This window comes from Lepidothrix coronata, unplaced genomic scaffold (genome assembly GCF_001604755.1).
Source record: "Lepidothrix coronata isolate B3197 unplaced genomic scaffold, Lepidothrix_coronata-1.0 Scaffold76, whole genome shotgun sequence".
In the NCBI taxonomy this organism is placed as follows: Eukaryota; Metazoa; Chordata; class Aves; order Passeriformes; family Pipridae; genus Lepidothrix; species Lepidothrix coronata.
Window position 1 is genome coordinate 1,285,071 of NW_016690256.1, and position 21,089 is coordinate 1,306,159.

General features: G+C 37.5%; 1 protein-coding gene across 1 annotated transcript; it reads left to right on the forward strand.

The window, feature by feature from the left end:
- The first annotated feature begins 721 nt into the window (after positions 1-721).
- CHORDC1 (cysteine and histidine rich domain containing 1) lies at positions 722-18,094 on the forward strand. The gene is made up of 11 exons (XM_017819684.1): positions 722-849; positions 5,549-5,598; positions 7,589-7,645; positions 8,121-8,281; positions 8,862-8,962; positions 9,911-9,969; positions 10,981-11,051; positions 11,279-11,384; positions 12,216-12,335; positions 12,969-13,031; positions 13,562-18,094. Exons 1-11 carry the CDS (start codon positions 786-788, stop codon positions 13,703-13,705), a joined length of 996 nt encoding a protein of 331 aa, XP_017675173.1. The 5' UTR covers positions 722-785; the 3' UTR covers positions 13,706-18,094.
- The last annotated feature ends 2,995 nt before the right edge of the window (positions 18,095-21,089 follow it).

Here is a 21,089-nt window from a genome sequence, read left to right on the forward strand (position 1 = left end):
GGTTCAGATTACATATTAGGAAAAAAAAAAATTTACTGTAAGGGTGGTGAGGCAATGGAACGGGTTGTCCAGAGAAGCTGTGGATGTTCCATCCCTGGAAGTGTTTAAGGCCAGGCTGGATGGTGCTCTGAGCAACCCGGTCGAGTGGCAGGTGTCCCTCTCCATAGCAGGGCATTGGAACTGGATGATCTTTAAGCTCCCTTCCAGCCCAAAGCATTCACTGTTTTTACAAACAACCTATTTTAATACTCCAGGTAAGCTGGCACACTATAGAGAATACATAAATTGGTGAGCAGCACCCAGGAAGACCTAGGCTAACTTTCAGGGAACGAAGAGAACATAAAACAGTATTTTTCATAGTAGTTTCTGACTATTCTGTGCTTCTGTGCAAATGAGGCAATCATTCAATACACACACACACACACACACAAGTATGTATTTTAAATCAATCTCACACGCATCACAGGCATTTAAGAAGTAAGCATTCGTCATTTCCTAAAGAAAAAGAAAAAGCCCGAGGCCGAGCACCCCCGCACCAACCCAGCCCAGCCCCGGACCCAGCCTCAGGCGCTCGGCCGGCGGGCCCGGCGGTTCCGGCAGCAGCGCCTGCGCAGCCGTGCCCGCCCGCCCCCTGCTTCCCCCGAAGCTTCGTGAAGATTCCGGAAGGCTCCGGCCGGCTCTTTCCTCCGAGGGAGCCGCCCCGCCCCCGGCGCTGCTCCTTCCTTCCTTCCGTCCGGCGCCCCGCCGCGCTCCGCGCTCCCGAGCCGCGGGGCAGCGCTGCCGCCATGTCGCTGCTCTGCTACAACCGGGGCTGCGGGCAGCGCTTCGACCCCGAGAGCAACACGGAGGGTGAGAGCGGGGGGCGCGGGGCGCCTCCCTCGCTGACACTCGCTCAGCGCGGGGGTGCGAGGGGCGGCCTCTCGGAGGGGTCTGCGGGCGGGTCCGAGCGGTGCCCGCCGCGCTCGGTGTCCTGGCCGGCGGCGGGAGCGGCGTGGCGGTGCGGGGCTGTCACCGCGCCCGCGGGGCAGGGCCGGGCAGGGCAGGGAGAGCCGCGGCCGGCGGGGTGCGCGTCCCTCCGCTCCGCCCGCCTGGGAACACTGGTGTTGTCATATGGGGCTTGCTGCCGCTTCAGGGGTCGGGGCTGGGCCGGGTCTGTACGTCGCTGTCATATGGTCTAAAGGGAAAAGCTGGAGGCCCTGAGCAACAGAGGCTTTTCTGCTGAGGACCTCTGTGGGTGTTGTATGCATAGCAGCTACCAGCGGCTTTTTTTTTTTTTTTATTATTATTATTTTTAGTTCTAATGTGTGGACTTGCAGCAGGTAATTAAATGTATCTTAATATGTATCTTAATGACACATGTGTCTGCTTTGCCAAGTGCCCTGAGCGCCTGAGGTGCTTCCCTTGTGTATACTGGGAATGCAGTACCTGGTGAGACATCTTTAAAGCTCAGTCATTTGACGTTTCATAATTCCGCAGAGGCTGCAAAAGGGTGATCTGAGTTTTCAGTAGGCTTGCCCTAACCTGATTTGTAGAGTAACTCTGTTGGCTGAATTTCTAGAATGCCCTCTTTGCATTAGTTTAATTTTAGTGATCAACAGGATTAGAAGTAGGCTAACGTGTTCTAGACTGTGCATTTTCCATGATTAAGAACCCTCAATAAAGTGTGTTTATTTTTCTGAGCTAAGTATTTCCAAAGAGTAGGGCAGCATACTGAGCAGGACTTGCTAATGTTAGTAACAACAAAAGCAGGCACAGTTATGGAATGCTTCCATTTAGTGGAAGCATCACCATCCCTACACCCTTTGCCCTAAAAGACAAAGCAGATAGGGTTATTTATAAAAAAAAAAATCTTTTTGGGGTTTCATCACATGTATTCGTTGTAAAAAGAACAGTTTTTTATGACGTATTCTTGTGTTTGTGATCAAGTGCTAACTGTGGTGCTTGGATTGGGGAAAACAGTTTCTTGAGATGAAGTTTGTTTTGATAAGTGACTAGAACAGTTACTGTGTCCTAGACTAAGCAGTTCTAAAGGCAAACATAGTTATTCACAGATCACTTCAGAAAACCAAGCTTTATGTTTTCTGTAGCAGTAGAGTGATTATAACTTCTGTCATCCCTAAACTGCACCAAGGTCAATGGAATGATAGCTACTTAGACATCTAAATCCACATTTAACTGTGTAATGCAGTCAAGTTCAAATGTTTGGTTTTATTTCAGAACTGTGTTTGGCTTTACCTTTAAAGTTTTGTGGGGTTCAAAGTTAGTACATGTGTTAAACTAAAATACAGATCCCTTTAATGAGTTTTGCATTTACATGTTTAGGAAAAAAAAATATATTATTAGGAAGTTTTCTTAAGTGAATAAGTAGAAACTGTGGGTCCAGAAGGCCCCAAAGGTGTTCTGGATCTTTCAGGGGGTTATGTCAATATCTGGCCTGTAGTACAGACATTCCCTTAGTGATGATTGATGTAAGAGGCCATTAATCTTCTCTTCAGAATCTGATGGCTGAAATAATACATTGATGTATTCTCTGTAGAAACTCTCATTGTTACCAAAAAGTGAGCAAGTGGCAACGGGCTGACATGAAGGACTGTATGCCTCTTAAAGAGAGGCAGAAAAAACAGCCTGAGGGAAAGGATTGAAGGTATGTCTGTGCAGTTGTGACTGAGCACATAATTATGAATTTGTCTGTGGCGTGCCTAGCAAGGTACAAATTTCATGTGTTTTAGATACATTAACAGTATGGATTAACTAGTAGTAAAACACTTGCACAGTATCTGACATAGAAGTTATGTTCTAACTTCAAAAGAGATAGTAGGTTTTTGATTTATTTTTTTTAACCTGTGAATGACCATATGAACATTTTTAATCTGTTTCAAGGGCAGATCATATTTTGTCATTAAAACAGTGGTATGAGGTAATACATGCACACTTTAGCATAGGTTTGAAAGCAATGCTGCTTTATGACAGTTGAAGATGGTATGCAAAACCAGACTGAAATTGTATATGTCACATGTACTTGACTCGATTTCTTCACTGCAGTGTAACTTTTTTTGGTATAGGCTGTAATTTTGATTTTTCTTAATGCAGTTTAATTTGGTCCATTGCCAGGCCAGAAGCACATGCTCTTTGCAAGCTGTGTGTAGGTAGATACATAATTTCATCCTCAAGAATTCAACAGGCTTTTATTGTAAATACCTCTTAAGTTTGGATGACCCATACAGATTTCTACTTTGACATTTAATAAAAGGACTAATAAAGTGCTTAAAGAAATAAGCAAGGATGTAGTGGTAAGATGATTGCAGTACTTGCACAGTGGGATCAGTTTGGGTATGAAATAAGCATTAAAAAGGCCTCAAACAGGCAACAACAAAAACCTGAAAAACTGTGGTACTTAGATGTCCAAAAATTATCTGAAGGTGAGAGAAAATGGCTTGCTTTGAAATAGTTTTGTTTTTCCTAGTTAAGGAAAGTTATTAATAACAGTGGAGAGGCAACTTGATTTATTTTTTACTTTTTTTTCAGTGAAAAATGTAAAATAGAACATGCTTTTAACTGTGTGGGTGATCATCGATGTATATCCTAATTTTCCAGTTTTCGCCACAGTCTGAGATGGGATCCTTCTACGAATGTAAACTTCACTCAGATAAGAGTTGTTGGACTCGCTGTGAGCGAAAATGAGTTGATGTTTTACTGTTATTCAATTACTGTATTGCTCCCTCTAGGACGGAGAATGGTCAGAATGCTTAGCGGAAAAATCCCAGTGCCTTTGTGTGAGGCATTGCAGAGCTCCTTGTCTTGGCATCTTTCTGTTGTGGAGCATGCCTGGCCCTCATGAAATAGCAGCCAAGGGGGCTTTCATTTACTCCATGATGTACCTCCTGCAGAGCAGGCTCCAGGGAGCAAGGAAGAAGGATTGGCATTGGTCATATGGACAGACACTTGTCTGCATCTGACTTGTGAGCTGGAGAAGAGCTGTCTCTGAGTTAATCGACCATAAAATGGTTTTAGTCTCTAAAAAGGTTACAAGTGATTAACAGCAGCTCCGTCATCGAAACCCACATGCTTGTGAGGAGTTGGAAATAGTCATTTAAGTCTTCTAAATCAGAAATAATCTTTGCTACAAACAGAGCTCATTTTTACTCTCATGATGTTTCTGATGACATACTGTCATACTTTTGGAAAAGAATAGCGCTCTTTATACAAAATAACCACATTTTTTTTTAATTTTCATGTGAGGTTTACCAGCATTAGCTTTTCACCCTGAAGCTGAAGGAATTCATGGATGTATTTGTAAGTCCATCCATGAAGTTCATGGATGTATTTGTAAGTCTGACTGAAGGACCGATGTCCGAAGTATGTGCCTTTTGAGTTAAGGTGGGAACTGCTATCTGTCAGACAGTATTACTGCCTTAGACTTAGGCACTGAATATAAAATCAAACAAAATTATACTAAACAAGATTTCTTTAAAATCTACATAATTATAAAAAAGATGAAAACAATGAAGTTTGGGTTTTGGTTTTTTTTTTTTTTCCTTTTTAATATCTGCAGGCTGGTAATTAATGAAGTTATTTATCACTTTTCTCTTTTGCTTCCTACAATGTGCAATTGTGATATTTTTCACTCTGGTACTTTATGGAGGCTTATCATACAATTGTTTGTTTCACTTTTAATTTTAGCTGTTTCTAACAAATACAAAAAATTTTGGTTTAAGGGCTAGAAAACAGCTAGTGTTTACCATTGCTTTTAGAGTCAGGTCAGTAAAATACTATGCATGCCATAAATGTCAAAGAGAAGTTACATAATCAGAGCAATTATATTACACCTAAAAGAAATACGTAAGTAAAAAGGAACAGCTGTGTAATGTTGATAAACATCTATGAAGATCAACACTTTCATTAATGATGGTTGTGTTTCAGTGTAGTGTTTGTACAGAATCTATTAATAATTAATAGTATTGACGTGTCAAAATTGTGTACGTGGAAGGCTAGCCTTTGGGTTTAAGTCCTTAGGTGACCTAGGATACTAAAAACATTGAAAAAAGAACAAGCTAATCATCCTGGGTAAAATCATGAACTTAAGATTTGTGTTAAAAGAGAATTTTTGACAGAGTGCTTCTACATAGAAAGCTCTGATCGGGTGCAAGTAGATGTATTTGATGCTGTAAATCAGTATTTTCTGTCTGTTGGGTGGCCATAAGGTCACCTTTTTACTTCTGCTGAATTACCCGTAAAGACTGATTATTGGTGAAGGCCACAAAGTTTTCTTGTTCCATAGGGAACTAGAAGTTTGTCTTAGATGCCTGCTTTCTAGTTGGTGATGTATAATACAGAAGAAACAAAGTCCTGATTATTTAGGTTTGCTTCATGCACTCAGAAAACTTGTTCTCTGGAGTCTGCATTTTGCTTAGTAATTACGTGCACTTGGGGAAGTTGGGCAGCTGATAGCATACACGAATTACAAGTGTGAAATTTTTGCTGGGTTTGTAATCAGATGAATAGAGATTCTTAGTATGCCTGAATATTAATAATAGTCTTTTTCTTCTAGATTCATGCACCTACCATCCAGGTGTGCCAGTCTTTCATGATGCTCTCAAAGTAAGTATGTAACTGTCCTTTTAAGTGTTACATTTATTTCTGTACGTCTAAAACAGTGTGCTGCTTTTCCTTTTTAACTCCAGATCTTTCTGTGTTGAGAAACTGATGTTCAGCCTATCATGTTTGAGCAACCCCATGAGACTGGGAAAGCACACTTAAACCTGAAGAAGAAATTAAAAACTCTACTCGTGGTCTAAATGTCATACAAGTCTGTATGACATGTTTCCTGTTGATTAAGTTTAGGTCTCTCAACAGTTTAATTAGGTCCTCTGAATAGGTCTGTGGAGCCATTGAGAGGTGTCATACTCTCAGTTAATTAACCTGCTTGGAATTCAGACCAGCTGCTTGTGGTCTAATGTGGCTAAAGCTCTAATGTGTGCATGACATTTGTCTACCTTAAAAAACCGTCGTGTTCATTTAATCAGCCAGATGAGAATGTTGGTTGAGACTGGTTACCCATGCCTCTGATGCAGCTGTCTAGGATTCTTGGGCTACCTCTTCAATGGTGAATGTACCTGTGACTGGTCTCCAGCACTTAGGCCAGCTGGACAGCCCATATTTGGTTTTGTGCTAAACTGTTTTCCTACTTCAGGATCTACTGATTGCATCCAAAGTGAGACACAACTTCCAAAACAGTACCAGAAATCATTCTAAGAATTTAATTGTGTATAGTCAGAAACCTGGTGTCCAGAAATGGATCCTGGCACTTTTTACTGTGTTAATACAGAGGTAGCCTAAGTGACCTTTCTTAGAACACTGAACTGCTGTTTAACTGAGCTTTGGAGCAAGGTGTTTTTTTTCTTGGTATTTAGGAACTGCTTCTACTGGCAGTGCATCTCAGTCCACAATGTGATGTCTTTTGGCCTCGTGAAAGCTTCTGCATATATGCTGGGCAGCGTGTTTTCTGCGAGCTATTGCTTATATTGCAGTACATGACTGTGGAATTGGCCACTGTGTGTCACTGGGAAATTGGGACAAATGCTTTGAGATTAAATATGATCCAATTACTTAGACTATGGCAATTTCTTTTTATAAAATTATAGTTGTGCTCATAGCACAGTACATAAATGTTCTACATAATTATAAAGACAGAGATTATACAGTTGCCTCAAAAGCTTATGTTTACTCCTTCTTTCTCTTACAGATGCACTGTTTATAAAACACTTTCCCCCTTCTCCTTATCCTATTTCTTGTCCTAATTAAAAATTTATCATAATTTCAAGTGAGCGTTTTTCCTCCTGCTATGAATTCTAGATAATCTAAGAAGGCAAGGTGAACCCTTCGTCTCCTTGACTGTGGAAATGGTTAATATTTTGAGGATATTTTAGAACCACCTACCTGGAACCCATCATGCCATACCGCTTAAGCTTTCAAAGTGGTGGTGCATTAGTCAAACTGCTGCCTTTAATAAGGCTCTTTGAGTTCTAAGATACATTATTCACAGTGGCAAGACAATTTTCTCTAAAATTGGATTTCTGGTTTATGTAATAAAAAGTGCTCTTGATTGATGTAGTTAGATGACAGTGCAATGCACATATCCAGCTTTGTGGGAAAATAAGCAATTGAAAGATTTGACTAGGGCTCAAGGAAAGAAAAAAATCCCTGTCATTTTAGGAAGAGGGCCTTTACTTGTGCCACAGGTGAGCTTAGTCTCAGGTATAGTATTTGTTTGCTTATATGTTACTTTATAAGATAAGTAACGTTTCTGTTTTCTATTGTACAGAGTTGACACCTAACTTGTCATGGAAGTGTTGCCTCATGTTTACTGAACTTGATTAAGGCAACACAAGTGAATTAGAAGTTCCAGCTGTAACAGACTTTTCTGGCTTTTAAAAATGCAGATAATACTGTCCATTGAAGGGAAAAAAATAATCTCTAGTCATGATGTGCCATATCTTGTAAAGTAATATAATTAATATTTTTCTTTTTATAAGCTGTTATCAAGTATGGTAGTCATGCTTGTTTTGTTTTTATTCTAAAATGTTTGTAGGGTTGGTCATGTTGTAAGAGAAGAACAACAGACTTTTCTGACTTCTTAAGCATTGTGGTATGTACTCATGATTATTTACAATTTGTATATGTCAAATGACAGTGATTAATATTAAATGGTACATGTGCTTACATGTTTTAAATTTGCTTACTTTTGTTAAAACTGTCTTAGCTCTTACATGCACCATTTTTTTTTCATGTAATGCTGAAGTCGTCTCATTTTCAAGCTTTAGTGGTTATAATTATCTAAATAGGTTTTAATAGAACTACTTGCCAATAATGAAAGAGGGTCAGTATTGTTTGCTGCTTTGCTTGATTACAGAAAGTATGCATTTTTCTTTTAACTTATGTCCAAATAAGGATATTTTCCACTTTGGCTCCAAGGGAAATCCCACAGCTAATGTTTGGAGTGGGCTAGAGGAGAAGATGGAGCTGAAAAAATAAGTCAAGAAAACTTGTTGCAGTTTTCATTAATTTTTAATTGTGCACACAAACTACACTACATGTATATAATCACATACTTTCCACAATAGGGCTGTACAAAGGGTCTCCATAACAGTGAGAAGCCTCCTGAACCTGTTAAACCAGAAGTCAAAACTACCTCTGAACGGAAAGAGCTATCTGAACTGAAACCCAGATTTCAAGAACACATAATTCAGGCACCAAAACCATTGGAAACAATTAAAAGGCCAAGGTACAGTGTATGAAACTAAGTTTTTCAAATTTGTGGTTAGTTGGGCAAGTTAAAACTCGCTTGGTTATAGAGTGTTGCACGTTTCATGTAGTATAAAAATCCCCAAATTAACCTTAAAAGAGCTTGTGTGGTAGCAGTGATGATGTTATCACAGACTTCAAAATGAGATAAAAGAATTCTGGTTATGACAAGGATCTCTCAGTGCTTATCTCCACAGGAATCAAAAACTGAAGTCTATAGCCTCATAGCTTAGAAAGTCATTGGTAGTTGTGTTCAGTGTTTTAAACAGTCATAAAAATAATTTTAGGGTGCTTGTATTTAGATTCCTTAATATCTCTGATTTATTTCTATTATTGTAGAGTATTTAGGATTTCCTGATGAAAGCCAAGACTGCCTTCTAAATTTCTAGTCTGTTTTTCCATAAACAGTAAGGATTGGTATTTACAAATTATGTTTGTTTGTTGTTGTAAGGGAGGTAAGAAAGGAAGAGTCTTGTAGTGAGATTAAAAGTTACCACTTTGTCTTTTGTTAATTCTTTTTTCATGAAGCTGACATAAATACATGGCCCTTTTTTTTTTAGCCCAGATGAACCAATGACAAATTTGCAGCTGAAAGTGTCAGCTTCCTTGAAGCAAGCTCTTGATAAACTGAAACTGTCATCAGAAAATGAAGGGAAAAAAGGTAAGGATAGAGGGAGGTTAAGGAGGTATATGATGCTAATTGTCACACAAATAAAGGAAATGCTGTTTTGTGTTGTTTCTGAAGTGATAGTTTCATGTAATTATATTCTAGTTCTTAATAATGTGGAAAATAGCTTCCAGTCCAGGAAATGATGATCAAAATTTAAATATGAATGATGTGAAGTTAGATGTCAGGAGCAGTATGTTGTCCTTAACGTTATTTAAACTGTGTGTTTTCTGAGATTTCCTGGTTAAAACAGACATACTGGGAATATCCATTTCTGAATAGGTGACTGCCAGAGTTTCCAAAAAGTGAACTTTACTCCTACTATTGCAAACACAGTGTCATATAAAGTCTTTCATAAACTGGTGAAATTAATCTGAAGACTAGTTGGTTCTCCCTTGTCTCTTTTTCCTCCTTTCTCTGCCCACAGTTTGTTTGGAATTTGGTTCCAGAACTACACTGCTGCTTAAGAAAAACTTCCTAATTTCAACCTACGTTAATGGTTATTTTATGCTCTTTTGTTCTTGTGCCAAGCTAATATAGCTCTTTTTTCTCCATGGTATCCCAGTTATTTCCTTGTGTGTATTTATAGACAGTAGTGGAAGACTTTTAGGTTCTTCATTTTACAAAACTGAATGAGATGAATGATTGTTTTCTTCCCCTGTGATTGTAATAATCCTCTTCATCATTTGTTTTTTGCCCCACTTAAAATGTGTAAAGGTATAGAACCTAGAATTATATGCATAGGTAATAGTGCTTTTGGAATGTTTGCATAACTTCTGTTTCTTTGTACCTCTCTGGCAGACTTCAGGGCCAGGCAGAAAATAGCTTGAGAGGGAGTTTTTTTCTAATATGCTCCTTGGCTCGTTTTAGTTCTTAATAAAAGCAAAGTGTTTAGTAGATTATACAATTCAGTTGCTATTTTCTATATTATTCTGTTTACAGAGGAAGATAGTGATGAAATCAAGATTGGGACGGCATGTAAAAATGCAGGCTGTTCAAAAGTAAGTGGTTCAGTTCTACTCTTAAACCAAGCTGCTAAACTATTAAACAACCAGTTTTATTTTCTTGTGTTCTGCAAGTTGATTTGGAAAAGGCACAAGGTCCATTGGGTTTAAAAAGTGAACATTGATAACACGCTTCAGTATGGACAAATGTGTGTTGTTTGCATTAAGTCAAAGGTAGTATTTTTTAAGACTGTCCCGAACTTTTAATTAGTAAACTTACCAAATCCGTGGTACTAATGTGTTTCAACTTAAAATGTTAAATATGATGTTAGTGAGAGATAGCATACTGATAACGCTTGAGGGTCTGTGAGGATCTGTAGAAACATCTACAGATCTTATCAGTTAATGCTTCCTGCCAGAAGAATCAAAAAGTCAGTGTTTTAACACTTGAGCGCCACTATTAGTTGTTATATTACATAGTCATTTGAAGTGAAAGTTTTTTACACTTGACACCCTTTTGTTGTACAAAACGGGACAGTAGGGTTTAAATAGGTATTTCATTGATCACCTGACAGATTTTGGATTATCTACTGAAGATCTGGCAGGAGGAGAACTTACAGCAGTCTTTGGGTTAGGAAGAACTGATCTGATACTCAGTGGCTAAGTTGTATGTTGTTTATTTTACTTCATTTTGAGAATCCGTGTGTTTTATGAATGATAAATTTATTTACCAGTTAAGTTCTTGTTTGCTCTGAATATTCAGAGTATTTTTAACATGGGTATCTCTGAAGATCTAAAGTGACCTTTATGAGCATAAATGGTGTCACCATTGATGTCAACGCAATTGCACTAATACAAAGTACAGCTTCCTAGCAGTGCCAGGGAACCTTCTGTGAATGAAAGTCAAATGGCTACTTTGAAAATCTAGGACAGGCAATTAGATTTAGATTATTTACCAAAAAGCTTTGTAGTGCTTTGTTCAGTGTTTCTTTTGTATGTTGGTTTGGTTTTTTTCCTTTGGTCCAAATCCTGTAACAGTAACACACTTTAACTTACTTGTTTTACTAGACATACGAAGGACCACACAGCACAGAAGAAGTATGTATATACCATTCTGGGGTACCTATATTCCATGAAGGGTTAGTATTCAGTTAGCTTCAATTTTTTTAACTAGTGCATTATGTCTTCATGCTTTCTTTGTAGATGTTGCCTTGATTTATTTTGTATTGCCTGTTCAGTCAAAAATGGCCGTGCCTGAAGAGAGTATACTAAATTAACAGTAATATCGTGCAAAGGAAAGGTCTTAAGTATTCGTGGTAAATAACGTCCTAAATATTGTTTATTAATTACTTTGCAAACTCTCAAGGATGAAGTATTGGAGCTGTTGTAAAAGAAAAACTTCTGACTTCAATACATTTTTAGCTCAAGAAGGCTGTGCAAGAGGAGCACACGTATGGACTAAAAAGGATGCGGTAAGAAGCACTGAGATTGCTCTCTGTAGCTGACTGTTCTGAATTTTGAATACTGAAACATAGTGTGTAGCTTGCTTGAGTTATTGCTGTAGTTGAGCTATTACAAATTACTACCTCTGAAATATTGTGGACAGCAGGATAACTGAGAAATGGAGTAGAAAGTAATCTGTGGGACAGGTATATTTGTAATAGCTACAACCTTTCTTTTTAGTGGTGTGTAGTATTACTATTTCATGGTAAAAGTTTTTGGCAACCTCAGAAAAAAAGAGCAGTCTTTTCCATTTTGTTAGTTAAGTAAGTCTGTAGTATTCTATATAGAATACATTCCATATGTATTATTTTTAAGATTGTTAAGATGTCTTTCCTCTCCCGGAGAGCATGAAGAGAGCAGCCGTACATGTTGTGAGTAAAATAATTGTACTTCCAGTTCCATTCAGGGGTCGAGTTGTTGTTTAGGTAGGGATGGCAGGGCAGATAAGGTCAGTGAGGTTCCATGGGTAAGGGGCATGGATGGAAGCATCTTTTTCCATCTAATTTGGATTCTGTTTACACATCTGAAGATTTTTCTGGTCTTCATCTAATTAAGTGTCTTGATTTGCCTACTAGTATAACAAATACAGAGAGAGCATCTGTTTAGTTTGTAGGTATTTCATTGCAATGTTGGGGGCAAACTGAAGAATTACAAGATGAAAAATATTTCCATTCAAAGGTTAAAAAGAAATATTTATTGGCTACTAAAAAAGTACTGGGCTTTTTTCCTGATTAATATTTTAAAAAATATTCCTGAATATAATGGTAAGTCTTTTTTTCTCTACCTTTTTCCTTATATAGGGTAAGAAAGTAGTTCCATGCAGGCATGATTGGCACCAGACTGGAGGAGAAGTGACTATTTCTGTGTATGCTAAAAACTCTGTTCCTGATCTGAGCTACGTAGAAGCAAATAGCACAATGGTGAGGATCTACCTTAAGATCAGCAACTTTAGGATAGGAAGATCTGCTCAGACTTTATTTTCAAGGCAGAGGTAGCACAAGAGTCTTTTTGGAGTAACGACTTTTTCTTGGCATTTTTGTTTGTTCAAGTATGTATAGCTTGTTTTTTTTTTTTCCCCTTCTGTTTGGACATTTGCATTTTAATATGTGGCTTTTTAAAAGCTGCAATACAGTATGCCAAAAATGAAAAAACTCTTTACTTTTACTTCTGCAGTTAAAACCCAAACATGATGGATTTGCATCACTGTATGTGTAAATAATTATGGATTAGTAGTTTAATTGTATTTGACTTAACGTAATTTAATATCATTCTTCATTGTATCCTGTTTCACAGCTAGTCATATTAAACAAGTGTTAAAGTGCTTCTCTGATTTGTAAATTATACAGCTACCAGTGGCCACTATTGACTAAGTTAATGTATCAGAATCTTTTAAAATAAATACTTACTTCAGTTCCTGAGGGACAGTTTGATCACTTTGGTCATTGTGGGACCCAAGTCTTGACATGGTATATTTTGATTCAACATGCTTGAGTTGTCAAATGTTTTATTAACCTGATAAAATTTTCTAATTTTCTGTTGTTTTTCCTGTTAAGGTAAATATGCATATTGTATTCGAAGGAGAAAAGGAATTTCATCGCAGTGTGAAGTTATGGGGAGTAAGTATAGGAATAATTTATCTATTAAAAAAACAAACAATAAAGCACACACACACAAACAAACAAAACAGAAAAAACAAAAGACAAGCCTTTAGCTTCTTCTCTATCAAAATGATTTGGCTTTCCTTATTACTCTGTTTATTGAAAGAAATTCAGTTGCATGTCATTCAGTAATTACATTTAAATCTGAACGTAATGCCCCAGGTGTGGCATCGTAATTGATGCTGGCACAGAAGGTGACCTTCCGAGGTCCTTTCTGATTGCAGCACCATTGCAGAAAACCTTTGACACTGTATAGTTGTGTGCTTACATGCATGTTAGCCAGTGTTAGATATGCAGGGGCAAGTGGTTGTGCCATTAACATTCCATAGCTTGGGATTGGGGAAGACCTGACTTTTCAAGATACCAGAGGGACCTCCATCTACCTAAGTGCTACTGAAATTTAGTGATGAGGTACTCCCTAACTTAATTCCCAGATATCTAGCAGTCTGTTTCTTAAACTGAAGAGTGAAATATATTTTCTGTTCTAGGTAATTGATGTAAAGAGGAGTTATGTGAACATGACAGCTACAAAGATTGAGCTCACTATGAGAAAAGCAGAGCCCCTGTTATGGGCAAGTCTTGAATTACCAGTATCTGACACACAACCGAAACAAGAGAGTTCGGATCAATAACGATTCCAAGAGACAAGTTATTTCCCATTATGAAGTGGTGACTTGCTACTGTTATCAAATATTTAACTTTTATATAGATTTTTTTTTAAATGCTAGATCATATGTTCCCTTCTACAAAGAACTTTGACGCACAGTAAATGGGGGTGTAAACTTGAAGCGTAATAGCTATTTCTCCTCTTGCTCCCGTGAGTATATTTATGCTAGATGAAGTGTCTCCATGGGAATTTAGAGTAAAAGAGCTATTGCCCTTTGCTTGCAACCTTACCTACCATGCACTGACTCTCCCAGTAGATATCCCACTGACTATCCCAGTTCTCAGTTCACAGTGTGTGTGTTAGTTTTTCAGCTGATTGGTTTAGACTTGATGTACTCGGTAGCCCATGTTAACTTCAACACTGTTCATTCTGAAGCATACAGTAAGGCAGATACAAAAATCTGAATTTGGATAGCATGCAGTTGTACATCTAGAATAAAAGGTTACAGAAACATAATATGAAATAACACTTATAGACTTGCGCTTTTGTCTTCTGAAATGAAAATTTGTTTCAATGCCTGTTGGCTATGGAGGGATGGAATAAATGATATTTGCTAGGGATTTCAGTACTTACTGACTCTTGCTGTCTTTGATGTATAAAAGCAGGAGATCAGGTTAAAATGAAAAAAAAGTTGGTCAGAAGGGATTTTTTTTTTTTTACTCCTTTGTTATTTGAAGGGTTAAATATAAAAGCAAATGGACAGTGAAATGGCTGGATGAATTAGCATTTCAGCTGTGAAGAGTACACAAACAGCAGACTATTGTAAAATTACCAAAGTGCTGTATATGTTTGATGATCTTTAGAATGTCTATTCTGTCCTATTCTACAATTTTCAAAATCTCAAGACTTTCTTCAGAGTAGGTGGGTATGTGTAGTATGAAAAGACAGGACACTGTAGGTTTCTTGAGAAAATTATTTCCATAGAGATAGATTTTAACTTTGAGTATGGTAATCTAAGAATTTCATTTATCTACAGGATATATCTTAGGAGAAACAACAAGCTTTAAAATGTCTGTCTCAAATTTTAATTGTACCTTTGAATTAAAATATTTTTTAAAAATATTATTTCCTTGAACAGACTGTAATTACAAATCAAGACCTTATTTTTGTTTTCAGTTCTTCATCAATAAAGATATGTGGCTGAAAACAGGATAGTTGTAAAGATGAGATTTTTATCCAAACAGCAACACACACAGTAATATTGCTTTCTCTTTCTGCTTGGAATATTTTTTTAATTTCGGCTTGCAGCTGAAATAAAAATAACGTTTTCCTATGTAAGTCATACCAAATGCAGATCATTATTTACTGTGCCAAATCTTATATATATATATATATATATATATATATATATATACAAGCAGTCCTGTGGACTGTTAAAATGCATGGATGCTCATCTACCAGCCTTGGCAGACTTGGCACAATGCCAAGAGAAACGCAGAACATAGTAAAGACATTCTGAAGTGAAATATGGATTTCTAAGAATCTTGTTGTTTTGCAACGGGTACAATTTGACTTGAGCTCAGAGTTCTGTCTCTAACAATACTTGAAGTCCTACTTCATGATTAAAGTAGTAGGAAATACATTACCAAAGAAACCATCCCCAAACACCAAGAAAGTAGCACCAGTGATGTATATATGAAATTTGTTTTGGTGCTTCTTTACCTTCATTTCAAGATACTTTTTCCTCATTTGCTTGAAGGGAGTGTGGTTACATACTCTCTTGGACCCCTATTAAAAATTCCAGCTCTAAGTTCTGCTGAATAGATTCTGTTAACCTCTGATAATAGTTTTTTTCGCCCCTCTCTTTTTGTTTTCTTTTAATAAATTTTAAAATGTCAGGTACCCTGAAGTGATAGGGTACAAGCTTACAAAAATGTGTGCCTGCCAAGTGATTCTCTGAAGATTAAACAGATGTTCCCTGAGGTGTTCTGAACCAACAACTGAAGCACTTATTAGTATAATACTGAGACCAATCACTTGAGTGGATGAAAAATTCTAGTTAGCTGCAGCTACTAGCATGCCATATGTGTTTGTATGTGCAGAACTCTGAACTTGGAAAACAAAATAAGTAGTGTTTAAATGCCAGGATAAAGTTCTTATTTAAGAAGCAAGTTCAAACGTGTCTATCCATATGGGTATATAAATACCCTAAATATGTTGAAAAAATGTGGAAGACTTCACTTTATTTTCATCCTTACATGCAGTAGGTTTATATGTAGTTTCTAAAAAACTACAAGGGAAATGGAATTCCTTGGGAAAACAGAATTTCTCTTTTTAAATAAGTCATATTCTGCCCTAGTATACTGAAACCTAAATGGAGAGAAATGTGGATGAATGGACTATCAGCTGTTAATACTGCAGGCTTTGGGACCCAGTAACTGTTACACCCTTTCAAACTAAATTGTGCTGATAGATGAGTCACCTTGTCCATAAGTAGGAGAAAGCTCCTGTAAACATTGTTCCTCAATTTTGCTTTTGCTTTTTGTTCATTTCTTCTGCTCTTCTCCTGTTGTTCGTACGTTCAGCGCAAGACTCAAGATACTTCAAAAGTTTTATAATGACTTTTCCCATCAGTGGCAGTAAAAGCACTTCTAAAATTTACCTGTTTAAAAAAGTAAGAAAACAAACAGCCCGTAAAAACCGCAGCAGCTTTGATCGGGCAAGAAGGTATAGGTTTTACAATAATTACTTTACAATAATTTCTGTGGCCTGTGATGCTTTTCAGAATAAGAAGATAAACTCTCAGATGGTCTAGACTGCCATAACTCTGTTTAACTGCAGTAATTCTTAGCAGTTTTTTAGAACCATATGTCTGCATCCATCATCAAGCTGCAAGAGCTGTTTTCACTGAATTTGGATGTTTTGAACAGTTGCTCACAATAGGCTTGAACATACCAGTGCCTGATCTTGGTACTTCATGCAATGACATCTTGACATGAATAATGGTAGCTGACACTTAGATGGAATATTGTCTTGTCTGTAAATTTTATTAAAAAATGCGGAAAGAAGGTAAGGCCAACTGTGGTGTACTAAACCAGTCATGATACTTTCTCAAAAGCAAGATTGGAAAAGTAAGCAAAGTGATTTTTGATTGTAGGCTTTCACCTAATAATAATGAAACTAAATGGCAAACAAGTATGAACAGGAATACTTGGTGTTAAATTTATCCTTTTTTTTACATTTTTGGTTGTGCTGTATTAAATTGATTAACTTGATACAGTCTAGCTGTATTTTTATAATTAACAAGTCTTTAAAAGCTGTGTTTCGGTATGGGTTTACATGTTACACATTTACACAGCACATTACATGTGTCAGAACTGACTGTCCAGGTGCATATAAAACTTTACCTTCAAAATCCCTTTTTAATATGAAAAATTGCATAGATGTACAAGTTTGTGACAGGGATCTTAATCACATCCCTCATGTATAAGCCCATTTTCCTACCTAACATTACACATTTCCTACCTAACATTACATCTCAGGTAACAACAGATGAGATGAGAGGAAACGGCCTCAAGTTGCATCAGGGGAGGTTTAGATTAGATATTAGGAAAAGCACTTTTCATGGAAAGGGTTGTCAAGCATTGGAACAGGCTGCCCAGGGAAGCAATGTAGTCACCATCCCTACAGCTGTTCAAAAAACATGTGGATATGGCATTTAAGGACGTGATTTTAGTGGTGAACATGGTGGTGGTGCTACCTTGACAGTTGGTGATCTTAGAGGTTTTTCCAACCTTAACAATTCTATGATTCTGTGATCTCGTATCTGTAACAATATGTCTTGCAGGAACTGGAATTTATGGTTAATGTTAATATACTGTTAAGCACTGGGCTGTTCAGCTACTCTGACTCTTAGGTCATATGTGGCACTGATATAACGACCAAAAAATCTTGAATTGGATGGTATTCTGGATCATGTACGTTATCAAGTCACCATTTCAGTAGTTTAGGAATTAGTTTTACTAGGAATTTTGCCTTGGAAAAAAAAAAATCTATGTATTCTACATAATGATGCATTTTTGGCTTGCATTCTTTAAACATGGCATGAGTACTGATTAAATACTGTACCTCTTAATCATTGATCTTTCCCAGTTTGCTACTAAATTTTTTTATCTCTGTTCAGGAAGGAGATCCTTTTTAAAGTAATGAGTTATGTGTCTGGAACACTCTTTTAATGTGGTAATAATTTTACCATTATAAGAATCTTGAATTACGGTTGAAGGGAGGGAGATGGCTTTTTGCATGGCTGATTCTGCGCATTAATAGAAATTATATGCAGAAATTAATCTCATGTCTTCATGCTCTATTTTTTTCTAAATGTATTCAATAAAATTCTTATTACATGCTGGTTGCATTTGGGGTGTTTTTCTGACTTCTTTTATTATGGGAGAGAACTTCCCTTTGAATTTGCAACGTGGTTGTTGAAATAAAATGCAAGTGGGCATTTCCACATGTGAGTCTGTATAGGAGGGAAACTGCATGTCCAAGGGTTTTTCCCCACCCTGTAGTTTCTTTCTTTGCCTGTTGCTTTTCTAACGCAACAGCCCAGTCAGGAAACGTGAGTTTTGCAGAAATTTGAGGGTGGCTGCTCGGGTAGGGGCCTGTCTCGTTCACGGTAATAGTTCAAGAATTTTGAGCTGTCATAAGCTTAGTGGAAGTGGAATAATTCCAAATACAATGTTTGGGCTGTTTCTAACGTTGCTGAAGATATTCTCTCTTTGCTCTTTTTTTTTTTCCTGGTTTCTTGGAAAAAGAAAGAAGATACATGTCAAAACCTCTGGCACTCCCACTGTGTAGAGGTGTTGACTTCTTGAGGCCTAAAATTTTCTGTGGTAATAAATACTCAAGTTTTCTCAAAGTTTGGGCAGGTATTTTAAACAGAGTTAACCAAGATGCTGTCACAGACATTGTAAGCTAATCCATGGTTATGGTGACAAATGAGTGTTCATCAAGCAAATTCAGTTTCTTTGAGATTGTGTGCAAAACGGATGGTAGGTGTTGGGGAGGTAGCAGTAAGGAGGAGAGGTGGGCAGTGTGTGGTCCTTCTCTGTTGACAGCACAGATTGCAAATCATGTTCCTAAAGTTACCATGTTTCTGTTAACTTCTCAACATTTCATTTTCCTGACAGAATTAATGTACATGCCCACCGTGTTTGTAGTTAGTCCTGTGAGCCCAAGAACGGTGGGGCTGTAGGAACAGGTAATCCTAATGTTTGTGAAATGGATCAGTCTGTTCAGCTTCACTGATCTACCTGTATGGTGACTGATTCTGGCTATCCAGAAAGGGATCAGGTGTTTTTGCAGACAGTGCGCTTGTGCATTAGAAGGAAGCATCGTCTTAAGATATTTTGGTTACCTACTGGAAACAAGTATTTCATAAATTAGTTCCTTCTTAAATTTTGATGGAAGCTGCATTGCAACAAAAACCATTCAAAGCTCTCTGGAGTCAGAGCTGTTACCTTACAACCATCTATGAAATTTTTTTAGTACAGAAACTTTGTTCTCTGAAATGTGTTTTAAACTTAAGATAAATATTGATACTACAATATTACTGCTGAATGCCATGCTTGGGAGAAAACTACCCTAATGTGCTTCTGGCCTAATGTGCTTAACCTAATTTGTTCTTCCTTAACTGGAACTAAGGCTTGTGTTTAAGGAGCAGAGTTGATACTGTGTACTTATCTGCCCCAAGGGACTTATTTCATTTTTTTCAAGGACATGCCTTGTAAGCAAGTTATATCATTGTATACATAAACATTAAACCAAATTTTAAATGTTTTGCCCATGGTGAAAGCAGTTAACATTTGGAATGTCTACTCATGAACAAAACCTACAACAAAGAATCATTCTTTAAGAGTAGCTCTGTGAATTGGAAGCTTGTCAGTGCTTCTGTTACAAGTTTTACTTCAATGGATTTTATAAATTAAATGGGATGCTTGTGCTTTCCAAGAGCAGGTAACAACTGTGAAGAAAAGAAATCTGGTAAACTGACAGTTATTGAAATGTTGTTGAAAATAAGTTTTTAAGAGAAGTGCTTTCACATGTTCATAGAAAAATGAAATAATTAATAGAAAATATGTCAAGATTAATATAAAGCAATAACTCCAATTGCAGAACTCTAGTGTTTCACAGTTTTCTCACATCTGTTTGTAAGGGTTCACTTCCTTGTTGTGTGAGCAGAGTGGCATTGGTCAGCATTTTTTCTTTTGCTGTTATTTCTCCTCAGTGTTTCACTTTACAACACAGCCAATTAAAGTTGTTGCATTTAATATTGAACTGGTGTATAGATGCATGTTGCTTGGAAACTGTGGTGTGGTTGAGACTTGTGCAATGCAAAGTGGCCAAAAACTTCAACATGGTTGAGTGGCAGTACCAAAATGCTGAGTGCATAATTCTTAAGCTAAAGCATGTGTAACTTTAATGAGCTTTTGCATTTCAGAGTTTTATTATATAGTGCATGTATGTTTTACCTTAAACTGTCCCGTGGGGTACTTAAATCAGCATAACTTTCCAGGGTTATACTGCAACCTGCGGTGTTGTACATCCTCCTTTTCCGTTCATATATTGCAGGTGTTCTTCACTGAAATGTTAAGTATAGTTGTCTGCAAAATGAGCAGTAGCCATGAGAAAGCTGATAGATTTTGCCAGTGCTTCTCCATATTCTAGTAATTGTGCTTTAGTACAAAACTGAGTGTCATGCTGCCTGAAAGGCAGGTGCTGAGTCTTGCATTTACACTTTGAATCCCATATGAATACCTAGTCCTTGGGCAAGTTACTTTTTATCAGACTGCAGATGACAAGAATATTTGAAAAACCAAAGTCCAGACAGGCTGAATTAGGTGAGCAGGGATGGTTTGAAAATTTAGAAAGAAAAGCTGGATCCATTTCATCCATTTCTCAGATTTGCCAGGACTAGACACCAAGTGTAAATATGACTATGGATAAGTAGCTTTCCTTAATGATTGTTCTTTCAAAAACTTGGGATTCCCCTCTAAGTAGTCCCTGAATACTGATCTCTGCTGACAGCTCAGTGAATACAGGATTCCCATGGCTGGTGTCAGAGCACGAGTTTTGTTCCAGCTCTGCAGGGTCTGTCTCAGGAATGCTAGGCTTGCTCTTCTGAACTTCTCTTCACCTGCCCAGAGCTTTGTTGTGGCTTGTTTGGCTGTTAAAAGTTTTCTCATGACCAGGTGGCTGTTGCCTGACTTGTTTTACTTTGTTTCTCAATCTATAGCTGCATGGTGTACATAGATACTATAGATCCTATAACAAGCAGGTTTTCTGTGTAGAGCAACATATTTATGATTTTAGCGCCATATAGCAGATGAATACCAGTCTGATACAAGCAG

Excerpts from the sequence above, each read along its gene's own strand:
- CHORDC1 (XM_017819684.1), top strand. The coding sequence starts at position 786 with ATGTCGCTGCTCTGCTACAACCGGGGCTGCGGGCAGCGCTTCGACCCC. Across the intron at positions 5,599-7,588 it reads TCTTTCATGATGCTCTCAAA|GGTTGGTCATGTTGTAAGAG; the intron begins GTAAGTATGTAA and ends AAATGTTTGTAG. Across the intron at positions 8,963-9,910 it reads AGAAAATGAAGGGAAAAAAG|AGGAAGATAGTGATGAAATC; the intron begins GTAAGGATAGAG and ends TTCTGTTTACAG.